General features: G+C 41.2%; 1 protein-coding gene across 1 annotated transcript; it reads right to left on the reverse strand.

Annotated features, from left to right (window-relative positions):
• Nucleotides 1–2,778: 2,778 nt before the first annotated feature.
• sox4b (SRY-box transcription factor 4b) lies at nucleotides 2,779–7,662 on the reverse strand. Its single transcript, XM_085291129.1, has one exon. It carries the CDS (start codon nucleotides 6,835–6,837, stop codon nucleotides 5,593–5,595), a length of 1,245 nt encoding a protein of 414 aa, XP_085147255.1. The 5' UTR covers nucleotides 6,838–7,662; the 3' UTR covers nucleotides 2,779–5,592.
• Between the last annotated feature and the right edge of the window lie 11,075 nt (nucleotides 7,663–18,737).

The raw sequence follows: 18,737 nt of genomic DNA on the forward strand, positions 1-18,737 counted from the left end.
GTTTTACTGGGCCACTGACTCCAGCAATCAGCCTGTTCTGCTCCACTCTGCTCTGCCCTGACTGCTGCCTGCACATCTCCCACTGAGGAGTCAGCTGAGCCAGGCATGAGACTGCACACTGAACAGGCTACATACAGCTTAGAGGAGCTTAACACACACACAGACACACAGAAGTGCTGGAAATCTTAAGAAATTTGCAAGATTATACCAAACAGTACAGATATTATTGCTTCACAATCATGAGGACATTAAGATATGAAGTATGCAGTGGGTGCTAAAACTGGCAGCTGAAATAACTGTTTATTTGCAGTGCAAGGTTAGTTTTAAAACACGACTAATTAAGCTGCTATAAAATGCATATATCTGCATTTCATTAAGGAGATAGTTAGCAGTCGTATCATGATATCCACTATGGATTTATGCACTTGTACACGCTCACTTTGTTTCCACAATCAATGCAGATTTGTTTTTTATACATCTACTCCTCGTTTATTTAAAAGTAGACGTCAGACAGTGAAAAAGGGCATCAAGATGCATCTAATTACGACAATAAAAATAACTGATAACTCCTAAACATGCTGGTGTTTTTACCATACATAACAGTTTCACAAAACCAGTTACACTAATAACCATGGAACACTTACAGTAATTTAATAAAATAAACTGTTATGCAATAAAACCAGTCGCTGTGGGCTTCGAGCTGCATCGTCTGTTGTGTTAAAGTATCTGACAGAAGAGAAATAGCAACAATTAATAATAATAATAACAATGATAATAATAAATTAAACCATTAATATTTGAGTTAAGTATACAGTCTCTTGCCTTGTTATCAAAAAATACCCATGTCATGTGGTATGATGCACATGCCCGCACACACACATGCACACACACAGACACATCCGCATACTGTAGACAGACATGCTTGTCAGCTACGCTGGAGGGCCCTTGGCTGACTGCTGCTAAAACAGCCCTTCCCCCACAATAAGGGTCTGTCTGGGAGAGGGGGAAGGGAAATCATGACTGAATCAAGTCTGAATGCCAGCGTAACAGCACAACAGGCTGGAATAGAATAGAATAGACATATCTTGGATGAAGATAATTATGTATTCAGTAATGAGCCGCCTTCATTCAGTCACTTAAGGTGGTCTCAGTATGTGTGTGTCTTTGATTAATGATGTAAATAAGCAGTGTGCTATTATATAGAAGAAATAAGGTGCTTAGGCAAACCTGCCCTAACTGCTTGAGGCATATTTTGGTCAGTTGCAATGGTGTGGGATCGCTTTTCATGATCAGTTCTTGGCTTGGGTGTGTTCTCTTTAATGTATTATCCAGGGGAGGTTTGAAGGGGAAATAAAGGAGGGGTGCAGCAGGCAATTCATATTTTCCTTTTCAGGTTGTATTCTTGCATCATCTTTCTAACAGTTTTCCGGTTACCAGGTTGTTTTATTAAATATTCAGGGATAAAGAGCGTTCTGTCCATTCAATGCTATCTCTTCTGTTTTTTATTACTAAAGAAATTCACGTGAACTCCAGAAGTAACATTGTAGCAACACCAAAAGATACTCTGAGGTCGTTGTTAATCGTCATGATTTAGCGCTGCTGGGAATACGACTTGTGTATTCTGTTCGATACGCGTGACGCTAAACTATTTTCTGCTTTGACCCAGTAGCAGCGTGGTTTTAAGTTATGCATAATGCATTAGAATTTTAAACTCTAGAGGCATAAATCAATTTTACATGTGTGCTTGAACAGATGGGTGCAGCCTTCATGCGGTTTCTTGGTGATGTGTAAATATAATAAAAACAGTAAATACAGAAAAAGGTCATGTCATTTATACAAAAAATTAAAATAAACAAATCTACACGTTTGAATATCTGATGTAGACTTGAATCCTAACATAAAGCTTCCATACCACTTAACTCCAGCATCAAACTTATGTCACAAAGGGGTTAAGAGCATCGCCTTTTAAGCTTTATTTACAGAATAAAGTGGATAGTGACTCTAGGGATGCTGACACCTGCTACAAAACTCTTTCCAAACCAAACCATCCCATTTTGTGGTGACTAGAATTTAAAGTGTGTGTGCTTTTTTTGAGCTGCGACAGTTTTCAGAAAGTTTCCTATATGAATGAGGCATTTACACCGCATTAAGAGGAAACTTAAATAAAAGTCCCTGCGATGTGCAGACATGGATAATATAAACTGACTTAATGTGCAATTGTCACAGTGGCTGAGAAAGTTTACAACACAATATTTGAATAATTCTTCGCTAAACCACTTTTCTTTCACACTGCAGACCTCACAACCATTTTTGCTTGCCTCTTAAAATTATGTAAATAGTAGTTTTTTTGGTGGGGGAGCGTGTTGCCACACCGCTGGAGTGCATTTCCCCAAAAGCAGTTAATGCTCATTACTCAAGACAGTTTTTATAAGTTATTTTGAGCACTTAAGTTATTTTCAGCCCGCATCGCAAACGTTTGCTTTCAGTTGTCCATTTCTCCCCAAGTAAACCATGGCTTGATTAACTTGGGGAGAGAAGAATAGAAGAGCCAATTAAAAGCAGCTGAAGTGGTGAGTAAAAAATCTTCATCCTCTTATAGAAAACACTTAACAACATATAATGTAATAATTAAACACAGTTTGGACAACTACTGTTAGGAGATGAACTTGGAACATAATAACACAAATGTATCATGTCTTGGGTATTTGTGGCATTGAAAGAGAGATTAAAAAACAAACAAAAAAACAACACTCATGAATAAAGAAAAAAGCTGTTGAGTTTCAGTTCCAGCTGATATTTATTTCCTTCCTTGAAAAAGTTCTGTACACAAGTTTGTATCAACAATCTGACAGGCAGTGAATGGACACAATTTAGCTGGCATGAGTCCCCGCCCCTTTTCTCTGAGACTCAAAATGAGGGTGGGTACTTTTGTTTATGGCATGATTAGAGACAATAAATGATAATTCTACACATCATATTGCACAGGATGGATGAAAAATAAAGTTAATATATTTAAAAATGCTTTCATATTTATATATAAAAAAACAGTCTGAACTGACCACCTCGAATGTAGGTAATGATGTGTAAAAGATGGCAGCTCTAGACAGTGCCTGTCCTCGATAGCAACAACGTACATAAACACACAATCTTTTTGCTTTATGATACAGTCAAATATACAAAGACCGAGTTCACGTTTCATCGCTTTTCCTCATTTTTTTTCCATTTTTTTCTGAAAAACACAACAGCTAATAACCTGAATCTGAAATACAAATGCTATTCACCATGCCATAAAGATACTAAAACAATTATTAGCTAATAGTTAGCCCACAAGTAGAAAAGATTATATATTCAAATACAATGAGAAACGCAGTACAAGTAGGTGTTTGCAGAACTCAAGTCTGAAATTTGAATACGCTTGATGTTATCATCCTTGTTGTTTACTTGCTGCAACGCTAGTGCTATTTCAATCCAGTGGTTGATTGGCAAATGTGACATCAGTTAATGAAAACATCAAGAAATAAGTCAAATTTAAAGCTACAATCTCCTTGTTGTTGTCACAGGCAAGATATTTGACAGGAAATGCAAAAGCAAAGTGGCTGCTCAAGATAGTGATGCTCTTAAACCCACATGGCCCACAGGAATAGCTTGCAGAAACAATGCGTTCCTGTGTCTTTAAGGAGCCTGCAGTCTGGCACTGTAAACGTTGAAGGTAGGCTGATACAAAGGCTGATGCTGCTTTCAAGTGCTGTCGGGCAAATCGCAATTAAATCCTTAGAAGTTAAGCATGTCATGCCTGCAGGCTACGGTCAATACAGGATATTGAAATATTTAGGGACTGGATATCAGAGAAGTCTTAAGAGCATATGCTGGTAAAAGACACGCAAAGTTTGCCTGTTTACTGAAGTAAAACATGAATTACACACCTGAGCCACGGGGGCTCCTTCATTTCGTCAGTAGGTAAATGTAGTTTGGTGCCTTTGATTTCTAAAATCAAAAACAATTGGCACCGCGGTTAAAAGGTCTGTTTTGTTGCCTGTTTTTGCGAAAGAAAAAAAAGAAAAAAGAAAGAAAAAATGTGGGGGAAACGTTTGGACAGGCAACAAAACCTTAGAGCACACGAGCTTACTGTAAGCACTTGAAGGCAGCATGAAAAGCAGCCTGCCGGTGGTATTAAAAATTAGAAAATCCAATACAGCTGTATTAGTAGGCTACACACACCGATTGTTGACTCCCCCAGTTTCTATATAGATTTGTACAAAAATACACTGAGAAAATAATCAAACTGTTTCCTCTCTTTTTAAGTGTCCAAAAGTGTGTACATTTAAATATAAAAAAAGAAATCAAAAGTTGTGTGTTTTTTTTAAACTCTAGCCCTTCGCCTGAGAAGGAAATGTGACAGACACAGACATACTGACAAACAATCGTGTAAGAAAATAATAATAATACAGGACTAGATCATGTATACAAGAAATTAAAAAATGATCAAGTCAAAAATGCTTGGCCCAGTATATAAATACAACATCCCATATAAAATGGCATCTGAATACATGTACAAAACAAAGCTCAAAGGATGGAGGAGAAAAGGGGAAAAGAAGAGAGCGAAACCGGTGAGGATTTCTCTATAGTTAAAATCTCGAAAACATTAAAAGAATTTTGGTCCTGAATCATAGAGAACATGTGTATAAAGTTCAGCACAGATTTGAAGTTGCGTTTGAATCCTGAAGTCTGAAAAATTACAACAGCTGGTGATTATTTCAATGTCCGTTTTTTCCTTCCTTTCTTTTAAAGAGAAGAACCGAAGCGAGCGCCACCTATCCATTTAAATAACCCTAATACTAGTTTTTAAACTGCTCGACAGTCTCACAGAAAATCTCAGCACAAGATAGGAACAAAGTAGGCTATCATGCTTAACGTGTTTTTTTCCTTTTGCTTTTTGAGAAAATAGTCGACTTAGAAAAAAAATTAAAAAAAAACTCCAACCCACCTTGGTTTCACTTTTTTTTTCTTTCTTTTTTTTTAAATCCCTCTTTAGTGACACACCACAACAACAAAAAATGTCGCACGGCAGTCCCATTTCTGTACCTTTTTAGTGGTGAAGTTCACCTGGCGATTGGTAAAAAGTTGCAAAATGTCTCTTTTTTTTTCCTTTCTTTCTTTTGCTAAATCGTCAACAACATTGATTAAGTGAACGACGTGCAAATCAATCACAGTAAAGTTGTTCAGTTCAAAACAGTCCACGACTGAGCGTTTTCAGTCTCCAGTACTACTTCCTCTTCTTCTTCTTCACCCCCTTCACTGTCGTGTTGGTATTAAGTCCCACAGTCGACGCATCCAAAGAAAAGTAGCCTAGAAAAGGCATTTATTTGCTTTAAAGTGTAGCTCTCCAAGGATATGCAGCCTCTTGCCTATTTTGGGGGACGAGAAAGGACTGGGGGGTAGTTTCAGCGGGGCTTTAATAGTCTGATGCAGTTAAACCTATAACACAAACTATTGCGCCCACTTATGTCCCCGTTTCTGTTTGTGGTCTCATTCTTCTTCTCGTTATTATTATTAATTTGCTTTCAGGATGTTACCTGTCGTCTCTTGCCTTTCTCAGTACGTGAACACCAGGTTGGAGATGGTGGACTCTAGCCAATCCCCGGAGATCATCTCGCTGACTTCGGGTGTGCAGTAGTCGGGGAATTCGAAGTGGGACCCTCCGGAGCCGGACTCAAAGTTCAAATCCCAGTCCCTGTCCAGCACCGAGGAGCCAAAGCTCCCCAGCGACATGCTATCAAAGCTGGGGCTCGGGTTGATGTCGAGCAAGTCGTCCTCGAACTCTTCGTCCTCCGAGGAGGACGAGGAGGAGTGCGACGAGGCGGAGGAGTGAGAGCCGGAGGGGGTAGGCGAGGAAGCCCGCCGACTGCTGTACGTGTGCCCACCGTGGCGCTCCGAAGAGCCGCCCAAGCTGCCGCTGCTGCCGGGGGAGTCCGCACCCTCCTCTCTGCCGCTGGCCGCGTCCTCGTACAGGCTGAGCGGGTCGCTGGAGTCCGCCGAGCTGCTGAGCGTCGGGCTGGCCGGGACCACGACGGAAGACGCCGGGCTCACGCTCAAGCTAGTCCCGCTGCTCCCCAACACGTACACTCGTCGGGGCTTCTTGCCATCAGGTATCTGCTTGGCTACTGAGGAGGAGACGGACTTGGACTTGTAGAGAGAGTTGTGGTGGTGCTCTGCTGGGTGCTCAGAGGCAAACATTGATGCTTTGGTGCTATTGCTGCTGCTCCCGAAAAGTGATTTGTGGGGTTTGCTGCTGCTGCTGGGTGATTTGGATCCGGTCTTCCTCGAAGAGGAGGACGTCTTAGTGCTGGTGTTGTTGGAGCTACAGTTGAGCTTTTCCCCCTTCTCTCCTGCGGGCTTGGATGCGCTCGATTTTACCTTCTTTCTTGGCCGGTACTTGTAGTCGGGATAGTCCGCCATGTGCTTCAGCCTGAGCCGCTCCGCCTCTCTGATGAAGGGGATCTTGTCGCTGTCTCTGAGCAGTTTCCACCGCTTCCCCAGCCTCTTTGAGATCTCGGCGTTGTGCATGTCCGGGGACTGCTCCATGATTTTTCTCCTCTCTATCTGGGACCACACCATGAACGCGTTCATGGGTCTCTTGATGTGACCGCTGGGAGTTTTACACCACGCCGGGTTGTCTCCCAACTTGTCGCCGGCGGTCGAAGAAGCGGTGGAGCCCGGGGAGAGAGGCGAAGCGGCCGTTTCAAGGTCCATGCACGCCCCGGAGTCGGAGCTCGAGTCCCCGGCGAAGAAGGACAGCGCCTCGGTGGTGCTCTCTGTGTGGCTCATTTTCTGCACCATGCTGCCCAGCTGTGCAGACAGAGGGGGAGAGCGGTGTGCTTGCTCTTTCTCTCCCTCTCTCCTTGCTCCTCTGATTCACTATTAAAGCAAACTCAGCTCTTTTCTCTCCTCCTCTTCACAGTTTGAGCCGAGTAAAAGCCAGTGCAAGAAATAATTCACTCCTGAGATGCGCAGTAAACTCGGCAACACTTCAGTCCAGAGTAGCCTCAGTCGGCTAGATGCGTAAAAAGAAAAAAAAAGTTTAATTTCCAGCTTCTGTTGGCGTTTAAAACAGCACGGATGGTAGCCCAGTCTCCACTGTGTACCCTGTAATCAGTCTCTCAGTCTCCCCTTCTGTTATAAAAAACCAGTTTAGCCGTGGGGGCCACTGAGCACAGTCTATGCAGCTGCAGAGCGCAGACCGGGTGCCACACTGTGCGCTCGGGCACTTACAAAGGGCTCCCAAGTACAGTGTGTAGGGTAAGTGCTTTTCTCTGCATCAGAAACAAAAGCCATGCATGCTGTGTAAGGGAGAAAAAATCAGCTAGAGCGAGTTACACTGTCCGCCTCCCATCAACTACAGTCGCGATTCAAGCAGCCCTCACGGCCCGGCCCCCTTACTTGCATTTATTCCTTCCCGTAATACAACGGCGATAAAAATCCACCAATGAAATCCTGTCGCTAGCCTGCCTCCGCGCCAGACTCACGCCCACCTCGGCGCCGATTGGCCAAAAATGGAATCTAATAATAATCAGCGCGTGCAATGAGGAGCCTCGTGTCTGACCTCATTCCAGAATACAACAAGAAACTTCATTTTTTTTAAAGAGACATTGGCTTATGTTATGAACACCCCCCTCACCACCAGCCCATGTGTATATCATTAACATGTAGCCTTGCTATAGGAAAGCTAAGTATACTTCACCATATGGCCGTTTAAACACAGTGCAGTTTGTACCAGCGCGCCCGAGACGGCACAAAAGCCACGCACTCTGTTTTAACCAGCCTCCTTTTCTTCCATTATCCTCACACAGAGAGTGAGGATATTGTGCATGGTGCGCACCTATAATAAAGCCAGCTGATACAGTGGTCCATTGCCGTGTGCTTGCAATGCTAAAGATAACACACTCTAAGGTTATCTGGCGTATACTGCAGGCTATATTATAATGGGATCACTCATTTAAACTGATTATCATTCTAACGACTGACTGAAACATGCGATAATTAGTTTAATTGGTGATAGTTTGCCTACAGGTGGTCACCGTGCGAGCAGACTGACATGATAGTTTGGCTGGTGTGAGTAAAGACTCCAAGACAGCCAAGCTGTATATATGCTTTGCTTTGCTTTCACTCCTCTCTCTCTCCGAGGCGGGGTTGGGCGGTCTTTTGTCACATAACACATATCGAACGAACCCTCTCCAGCGCACTAGAAAGAGAGAAGCGAGGAGGGAGAAAAAAAGGAGAAAAAAAAAGAAGAAGTAGGCTGTGTGTGCGATGTGTGTGCGCATTAACCGCCTGCGAGAGCGCTTGTTCTCTGTCTCTCTCGTTCGCGCGCACACGCACACACAACTCAAAACTGACACTCAGTGCAGTTTTTCGTAACACAAAAAGCACCGGTGAGAGAGAAACGCACGGCACAGCGCAAGGTAAGACCACAATCAGATGAAACGTGTGTACAAAAACAGAAAGCCAACAGACAGCATCACTTTATCTTGTTTTCCTGAATCTTAACACATGCACCTAATAAAGGTGCGCAAAAAGTATCTGGGTAAAAAGAAAAAAAAACATATTTTGCTTGTAGACATATTATCATCCTAAAGCAATCACAGCACGTAGTAGGCTCTGTTTTCTCGGGGCATCCAGTTCACCCAGTATGACAATTTGTGATTTAATCTACTTTAAATGTAATGAGTCACATAAATGAAAAGAGACGAATGAGAGTAGGACGTAGGAAGGCTTTAAACTACAATGCGGAGTTAGGAGTGACGCTAGATGGCGTCGCATAGCCGGAGAGGACCCTGTCTCGGTCTGTGCTACAGAAAATTTAGGGAGAGTAAAAAGAGATCAACCCCAGCATTGAATACAGTTACCAGGGGTGAATTACATAATGTCTCTGTGCGACAGGGAGGCATCCAAGCGATACGGTTGTGCAGAGTGAACGTGTATCTGCGGGTATGTTGGAATAAGGTATAACAGACTGCACTGAGGTAGAACAGGCTGTGGAATTAACTGGAAATGGAAGCAATATGGTGGTGTTAAAAAAAAGATTGAAAACAGTCACCACTTTAATGATTCTGGCTTCCAGGGGAGCATGCCTGTTTCTTCACATTAAAAAAATCAATCTAAATAATAATTTAAAAAAAAATAGTGCCAAGTGTCTGTGTAACAGAGAGAGACCAGGAGAGTTGATCAGATGTTCAGTGTCTTAATGAAAGTGGAGTCAGAGGTGACTTAGACCGCCACAGGGAAATTAGTATGAAAGTACAGTCGCCAGAGTTACTGGATGCATTTCACTGGATACAATTATATTCAATATGGCCTCGTATCTGCAGTGCATCCAAGTAAAGCAGTGGGTAATTGGGCTCCAATTTGTGTGTTCATGGAGCAGAACTGCAATGGATATAAGAATGTTAACTCGTAAACTCACACTTTGCCATAATGCGTCTTTTATTATGGAAATGTGGGACAACACGATGCAGTTTCACTCTTTGCTATAGAAGTCGCTGTGCTTTAGCCCAGGAATGACCATTTACTGTACAAGTTTAAAGCTAAAAACACACACATTTCAGCTTGAGTCTGTTGAGGCTGGTACAAATTCAGTAGTAATAATAATTACAGACAACAATTTCAAGGGTAGTATATCTTCTTCATACATTTTCCTCTCTTCCAACAAACTCTTGGGAGCTCTGTGCACCTGGAGGGACAGCTGGTAAGCTTTTAAACCTAACACCTCATTCAGTACCTTGAGCAGGTGTTGTATATTCTATTCTATTCTATTCTATTCTATTCTATTCTATTCTATTCTAAAACATAAATGCAACCTTCCACCTAGTTTTGGTTTCACAGTTAACTTGAATACACGGCAATTTCTTGGCACACTTATCTGTCTTTCTTTCACTCTGCCCCCCCCCCCCCCCTTACCTTCTCTGTAAACATTAGCATGCCACACACACACACACACACACACACACACACACACACACACACACACACAGAGGTTCGCACGACCTAAAAGGATAAGTAGTGCATTCAAACTTTCCTCTCGCTTTCTCCGTCTCTCTCTTTTACTGCCATTGTTACACTAAGGTGCAGCTGCCACGCGAGTCGGAGTGGGTCGCGTGCCAACCCCAATCTCAACAGGTGTTCTTTTTGTACACACCCCAAGCCCCCAACTTCCTTTGTCTGTCCTCACTCTTTCCTTCTCACACACTTTCTCTCTCTCTCACTCAACTCCTCCCTCCATTTTTCACTTCACTAACTTTTCTCGCCCTCTCTCTCTTTTCTCTCTCTCTTTTCTCTCTCTCCCTGCCCCTCCCAGATCCAAATTTACTTGAACCAAATAGAATGACCACAATTAAATGAAGTTAAGCATAAAAACGTGTAAGAAAATACATTAGCACACATTACATCCTATGTTACATTACACTTAAAATATAATACGACTTGAAATGGGTAAGATGGTAAAAATAAACATAAACATGAGGAAAAAAAGGTGGAATTCAAAGCTTCTGAATATCCTGCCACTTAAATAAGACTTATAGAAATGTCAGGTTTTCTACTGAAGTACAAACTGAATTTTGCTTGGGTCTTAGATTGCGTCAGGAACTTGGTATTTATGTCTTTATACAGGCTACAGAGCAGCAAAAACTCTTTAACTCTCCTTCTTCTGTCTTCTTTCTGTGTGCACTCTCTCTTCTTACCCATCTGTCATTCAGTGCTCCTTCTCTGCTTTCTGCCTCCCTCTCTCTACTCTCAAGCCCACTTTGTTTTATTGGCATGAATGTTAGGTGAACACTGTTGCCAAAGAACCCCGTCTCTCTTTCCTTTCTCGCCCCATCTCCCTCCCGAAGATAAATCTGATCTGAGGTCATCTGTTATTCAGAACACTGACACCATATGGTCAGCCACCCACTCGGGGTGCATTCAGTCGGTATCATGAAAACTTAAATCTTCCCATACTTAAATATTGATGAAGGTGTTATACTTCCCGGCTGTCACAAACCCTGCTTATCTCATATGGAAAAGAAATAGTAAAAACTTATATGATTTACTCATGAAAGTGGCCACTTTCTCATTACTTTCATATATTGTTTTAGTAAGTGTCCAAAACATACAAGTTTCATTTATATAATTTTTCAAGGGATCTTACATCTGTTTTCACTCTTGTATGCTTTTCATACAAGTTTCACACAAGACAGATACAAACTTTATAAGATTTATATATATCTTTTCCATATGGGATACTTTATTCTGCTTGAATCATAACAGTAGTTGATCTATTAAAAAATACTGGCCTTTTAATAATTAAATACGTGAATGTTCATGATAAATAATTTAAAAAAAAACCCAAAGAGTATAGATATAAGTGGAATATAAGTAATGGAAATCCCAGAATGGCAAATAGGAAAATACAAAGTTTAATGATGAAATCACTTATGAAAATATGATGGGATGTAGAGTGAAGCTGGGAAACACAATCACCAGCATTAACAAACACAATTAAATTAACAGTTATGCTTTTTCCACTACCACATTTTTTTTTGTTCATCCCAGCCATGGTTGACCTTTATTGCAATCTTCCAAAAGAAATAGCCACAACTGCAGTATTAAGCATGTAGTGAGGCGAGTGGTGGTAATGGATGTCTGGAGGGTGTCAGCGATGTAAAAAACTGTGAAAGGTTTTAATTGTTCCACAATTTTTCATGGAAATGAATGAACTCTGTGTTCCTATGCATCTCAGGCATGTCACTATCTCTAACACTCCTAATTATTTTCACTCCACAAACTAGCAGAGAGCGTGGAATACTAAACAGAAGCTCAACACTTTAATGTGCACATCCACACAGCAATCTGCATGGTTACTTTGCCTGATGTTGGTTGCGCAAGAGTTAATCAAGATAACCAGTGGATCGGATGTTTATAATTACACTCTGACAATGCATGCCACTTGAATTAGAGTCTGCAGATGGACCACATACCTGCCTCCTTAAGTAGCTGTAAAAGGATGTAATCAGTGAAATGAGAAGACCATTATATAGGAAGGGCCTGGGCCGGCGGCAAAGGCTGAAATACTTTTTTCAAGGATTTTGTGTTATTCTTTTGAGCACAACAAGAATAACACTGTTTTATGTTATACTCTGTAGAGAGCTGAACACAACAAAAACTAATGGATAGTGATATAACCCCAATATTGGAAAGGCCTTGGATTTTTCCCCTCTGCTTCACCTTGTGGACTGTGGCATCTGGGTTTATCCAATGGGCATTCTGGGCACATGTCACGGGGACAATGTACAACCTGCCCCTTTCTTCCATATATTGCTGAGACTAGTTGTCTCTCCCAAAGTCAGCTAGCTTTGGAAGAGTATTTCAGCACTTCCAAAAGGACTGAAAAGGGCATGATAGAAGAAAAAAGAAAAAAAGTGATACCTAAGTGGTGGGTGTAAAATGTTCCAAAGTAACATGTTAGTAGTCACTCTACATTTTTTTAGTAATGTGATGTGTTAAGTTGCTAAATATAATGATTTTGTATTAATTGCAAGAGTAAATACCACTGTCAACCGCAACTTCATTTACAATTATGTCATTACTTGTGTTTTCAGTTATCTGCATGCCATATCTTCATGAAATGAAAACGATTGCGATGGTTTAATGCAAACTGCATCCAGGACAGAAACAACAGCATTATACTACTAACACAACTTTGGCTGTCTGCAAGCATCTAGACTGACTGCATGCAAACACAAAGCTAACAAAGAACCCAGAATGATGTTAAAGCTGATTGTATACTGACCAGCTCAGCAGCCAGAGCCAGATCTTAAACAGGTAACAAAGACAGTGATGAGAAGTAGGGATGGGTTGCCAGTAGTTCAGTTTCTTGGAAATGTTAATCTGCTTGCCTATCAATCAAGTATATCAGTTCCACTTGCACTGCGCTAAATCAACTGATTTTGGTTTGTGTGCTGGAAGAAGAAAGCAGCTGTGCAGTCCGCAGTGTAGATATGGACATTACTTTTAATTTTATTGCACAAAAGGACAAGAACATGATGGTAAAGTGCAAACTGCATCCAGGGACGAAACAACTACTTTACACTGCTCACACAAATTTAGCTCTCTGCAAGCATCTGCACAGATAGCATTAGGGTTGCCAACTCCCTGAAAAATAAATAAGGGACACCTCGTGGCCAGGGCCGGGCGACCCAGTTGTTTTCACCCTTCCCAGTGTGGTGAATTTTCTAGCTCTTTTTTTGTGTGTGAAATTATTTTTTTTAACCCTTTGACTTGAATTTGATTTAAGTAGATGTGTATTCTATTCTTTGTGATATGAACACATGTGAAACAAATGATCATTTAGCCATTTATTTTTTAGCTCAAAATGACAACATTAACACATAAAACAGGTCTCTTTCTTAAACAGAAGCCTGTCATGCTTAACTTTTGAGAATATAAGTAAATCTTTCTTTAAAAGAACTCTGTCCTGCTTAACTTAAAATAATAGAAAACAATAGAACGAAAAATATTCTTGTAACAGTGCACATTTAGTGCATTTAGTACAATTGGCTTCAGTTGAGGTATTATTTCAGCTTTTCTAATGCTAATCAGCTGCTCCCGTTTGAAAACCCGCTTGTTCCCATGATTACGCATCATAACTCATCATCATTATTCATCTATGTATTACTTTTATGTATTAGTCATCTATTTGTTGTAATCATCTATCCTTGCAGTTGTTTATTACACAAAATAAATTATATTATCACACTTCTGGCCACATAGCGCTGATATTCACTGCACATGCCCATATTAACTTTTTCCAGCCAGGTGTTTTCCTTTTCCCATTCTTCCCTTTCTCTGAGGGGAACAAACATTGCTGCTCTAATGCTGGGCTTACACTGTGCGATTTTTGGCCCATTTTGAGCCGATTTTTGAGTGATCGGACCGATTTTGGCCTTCATCGTGCGTCGTGTAGTATACGTGGGGTAACGAGAAGTGATTAACACCTCACGACCAGCTCCCGATCATCAATCGCTCGTGAGGGTGTCACCACAGGCGCTCACACTGCTCGCGCGCAAACACGTAAACGCCGTGAAAAAGACGGAGCAGCACGGCAGTGCAGCGTGTGATCTGGACACAAGCGATGGAGGCACAACTTGTAGAACTTTGAAAAGCTCATCCGAGCCTTTTCGATGTGGCCTCACAAAATTATCACGACCACAACAACCGTGAAAATAGTTGGATTTACATTGCTGCTCAATCACAGCTGCCTGATCAATGTTTTTCATTAGCAATTTAGCAAAGTTGATGCTGGTGGTGTGTCTGTGTGAGTGAGAGACAGAGAGAGCGAGCGACAGATTTTCTGTTATAACCTTCATGTTATGGAGGCACAGTGTGAGCACTCAGGTCGCATCAGAGCATCGGGCGGTATAGTGTGAGACCTGCATCGTGACCTACCAACTTCTAACCCCTGCGAGTCAATCGTGCAGTTTGAGCAGGAGCTGAATATCGCGACTGAAAAAATCGCACAGTGTCTGCCCAGCTTTAGGTGTACTGTCGTCCGAGACTTGCACCGCAGTGACGGCGTTTGTTTCCCTGTTGGCCATGCTTCTTGTTGTGGTCATCTGTTGTCTTCCGGTATTTTCTCCGTAAGCGACCTTTCCTCGACCAATGAGATGAGCGGTAATCTGAATTGTCATACTCGAATTGTCATAAGTGTGCTGTCAGCTCATTGGTCACAAAGCAGGAGAGGGGCTGGGAATTATGTTTTCAAACAAAGCGTTAATTCCATAAACATTTATAGACTACTTTTGATTCTCACTGTATTACGGGACAAAGTGCGTCCCTTATTAGCTCAATACGGGACGTGTACTTTTGTTTCGAAATACGGGACGATTCCGTATTTTAAGGGACGGTTGGCAACCCTAGATAGCATGCTAACGCTAAGCTAGCCAAGAACCAAGAGTGATGTTAAAACTAAGTGAATGCTGACCCCAGCCCAGCAGGCTGGGTCCTGAACTTCAACAGGTAACAAAAGCAGTGATGAGCAGTGACACCTCTGTTCCTACCTGTTCATTTTTCTAAAGGAGAATCCCAGTGCATGGCCTGGAAGTTTTTAGAGATTGTTGTGAAGTTGTATTGTGATGGTTACTTTTCATTTTTTCAGTAAGGCACAGTGCCCTTCATTTCAAACTACTCTGTGTACATGGATGTCAACATTCCTGTATGATATGTCTGATTACTGAAGAAAGAAAAACAGTGTGACCACTAAAAGAAGTTGGCTAGGGTCCACCAAACATTTGTGCCCAGGGGTCTGTAACTTGATGATCTGGGCATGGGTGGCATCCAAAGAATTACAGAAATTCAGGAAAACTTTCAACCTCTTGAAAGCACATGGATCTACATGGCAGTAGGACCCACAGCATGTATTACTAAACTACAATAGAGACAATAAAGTTCTTTGATTTATTATATTCAAGTCATTGAAGTCAATGACCCCAACAGGGTCCTTTACAACCTTATAACAGACAGATGGCTGGTTACTGTATATATAAAATGTATTTATTCAGTAATATTTCTAAAGCTTTGTTTGAACAGGTGTTTTCAAGCGCAGATAGAGACAAAGATGCAGACATAAATCCACACAAAAGAACACACAACAGTGTCTCTTTCACAGCAGCAAAGTCTTATCTTATCCAGAAAGAGCAGCTGCAAAGTATGACCCCTAGTTTAGCTGTTAATGATTGGCGGTGTGTGTTTGGGAGCGTGTATGTTTGTGCATATATACGTTTTTGGTTTTTTTGGTTTTAACCCCCACAATCTCCCCTTTTCTAAACTGACAGGAGCTTATTATTAGTGGTCTTGCTTTGATTTGTGAAGTTCAGAAAGGTGAATTTGAACATCTGTCGCATTTCAAGGTTGTTTCTCTAGGAAGCGCAAACACAGGCAGGGCTTAACTACCAAGGCAATGGTTAAGTGAAATGCAAACACACACACAGACACACAGAGTAGGTATATGTGCCTTGAACTTATCATGGTGTGTGAGAAAATATATATATACGTATAAATATTTTGTTTTTGTGCATCGTTATAAGGCATTTGATTATTTTCTGTGAGACACAGGGTGCTGCTATATATTCAATGAGCTTGTGTCAGCCCCAGTGGTCCAGTTAAAGAGAAAGCCTTTACTCTAGCCACAAAATGTGCTTGTGGGGTAGCCACACTGTCAGCTTTAGACCCAAATTAGATATAATATCAGTTTCCATCTAAATAAACAGTTGTACCTAGAGAGCATAGTGATGAATACAGTATAGATGGTAAAAAAGAACACAGATAGTGTCGCTTTCCATTTGGATTCTGTCATCCAACACAGAGTGTAGCAGGGTATAAAGAGCTCTGGGTGCAGGCAAAGAAAGATTACTATTAATGCATGTGTATTAAACTAAATATGATGATTGACATCTGACATTCATGTGCAAAATGCTGCACTTTCAAAATATCATTGTTTGGTGTGATAGAGTAGCTTATATCATGCGCATCTCTGTGTGCATATGCCCAAGTTCATTTACACATCAACGTGTGTGCGAGCAGTCGTGTCAAGTCAGAGGTGACCAGTTGTCACTGAGCTTTGACAGAGACCAGGTATCACAGAGACATAGCGTCACCTTGTCACCTCCAACGTTTTTGTGTGCGCACGTGTGCGTTTGTGTCAGTGTGGGGCATACCTCTCCAGAGACACCTCCTAACCTGCCCCAGGCAAAGTGCCTGGATGACACACATGGAAGGCTCCCTGGAGTGAACCTCAGGTGATGAGACAGCAGCGTATGTGTGTGGTTCACATCTCCTGAGATTAACGATCTTCTTTGGAGAATTGATGGCAAACACACACGCACAGTTACACAGTTTTGACATAAGGAAAGTTAAGCTCTGCTCTTTCAGTGATGGTGCAGTCAGTCAATATCAGGGTCAAAGGAAAAGAGAATTGAGGAAAGAAAAGAAGGAAGAAACAAACGAGCATCTCAATAAGGTTTTAAGTTTTGGAGAAATTAGAAGCCGTCTTTTACACCAGCGCTCCACTTTACATAAAATGGCACCAGGTCTATGTATATATAACACAAGTAGCACATTTGCGAAGCATACAAGAAATGGTTCTCTGCTTCACGTCTTTAAGAATATGCTTTGTCAGTGGGAAGTCAGTGACTTGTGGTATGTTTTCAGGGTAGAGGATGGAACACAAACAGATGTAAAATGAAAGATCTGTGTTGATTTATTCCCAAGTTTAAACCTTCATACAGTGCATTTGGAGAAACATATCATGGGCAGACCTATTGAGAGCCCTGTAAAAATGCTGTTTGATTGTGCAGACATGAGTACATGATGTAAATGTGTCTCAGCTTACAGCTTTAAAGACTTCAATTAGCAAGAAGGTACAATTTGCTCTCAGCAAGATGTAGTACAATGTGTGTAAGTGGGTTTGTTTGTTTTTTGGTTTTCTTTATTGGCTTTAATTACATTCCACTTTTTTGTATGTTGTGGTCCTTTTAGAAAAACAGAACAACTTTAGTTCTTTCCAGCATCCATCATGAGCAGTTTTGTGAAATCAGAGTGCATTTTATTACAAATATCAGGGCAATGTAGTACTGCATTTTGTTTTTCACTTTAGGAGTTTGCTTTGGGGTTTCTGTGACAAGAGGGGATATGATTTCTATTCTCTATGTTCAATCATATTAGAAACACATTGGATGTAATCTATTCTCCAGCAAAGTGATAAAGTGCTTTCTCACCAATTACCGACTGCCATCTCCCTCTTCACACCTAGCAGGCATGGGATGGATGGATGTGGCTGACAATGTGTATGTGCATGTCACAGAGGGATGGGGGAGAGGTTGGGAGGGGTGAGAGGGGAAAGGGGTAAAAAAAAAAAAGGGCAGCCAGAGAGAGGTTTTAAAAGGGTTGTCACTTGTGTTTACATTTTCTCAGTTATCATCAGGAGAATGACATATCTTTGTTTCTGCAATATCACACTGCTGTATTTAGGCCCTCTATAGCAGTGTTTTTCTCTTTTCTTCCTCATCGACCATTTTGCTCTGTGCAGGAATCAGAACATTTTGACACTGGATATTCCTCTTATGCATGTCTACTTTGCTTTTCAATATATTCGTGGATTATCATTGATTGGGAATTTAAATTAGATTAAACACACACTGGTTTAAACAAACCAGACAGAGGTTAAATGTAATCTCTGGTAAGTGGCTATTTTACACTCGCTGTGTGTTGCAGTGATGACACAAAACAAGCATTGTGTGAATTGGAAACAAAGGGAAAAAGCAGTTGGCTCTGCCTTCAAATTGTTTTGTTTTTTTCAAGAATGCAAACTCTCATTTAAAACAAACATGAACTGTACAAGACTTGTTTCAAAGGTTGAAGGCTTTAAAAAAAATCACATCCTCCATGTTTCTTATCTCAGTCTGGATGCTGAAAGCCATGTGCTAGTGAACTGAGTCTTAGTCAGCTGACAACAGAAATTCAATAACCACCAGCTGTTCAGCTCTTAGAAAAACATTTAGATTACTATATTTAATTGCACTGCACAAACAGTATATTTACAACTCACATTCTCTTAGATATCACTGCATTATCAAGCAAAAATGCACCAGACATACATGTAGATGGCTCTCCACTGACTGTAGGTACATTCATTCCATAGCAATGTGTTT

The sequence above is a fragment of the Mchenga conophoros genome, linkage group LG11 (genome assembly GCF_057382185.1).
Source record: "Mchenga conophoros isolate Kocher_MC1m ecotype Shallow Benthic linkage group LG11, M_conophoros_male_GT1.1, whole genome shotgun sequence".
NCBI classification, from domain to species: domain Eukaryota; kingdom Metazoa; phylum Chordata; class Actinopteri; order Cichliformes; family Cichlidae; genus Mchenga; species Mchenga conophoros.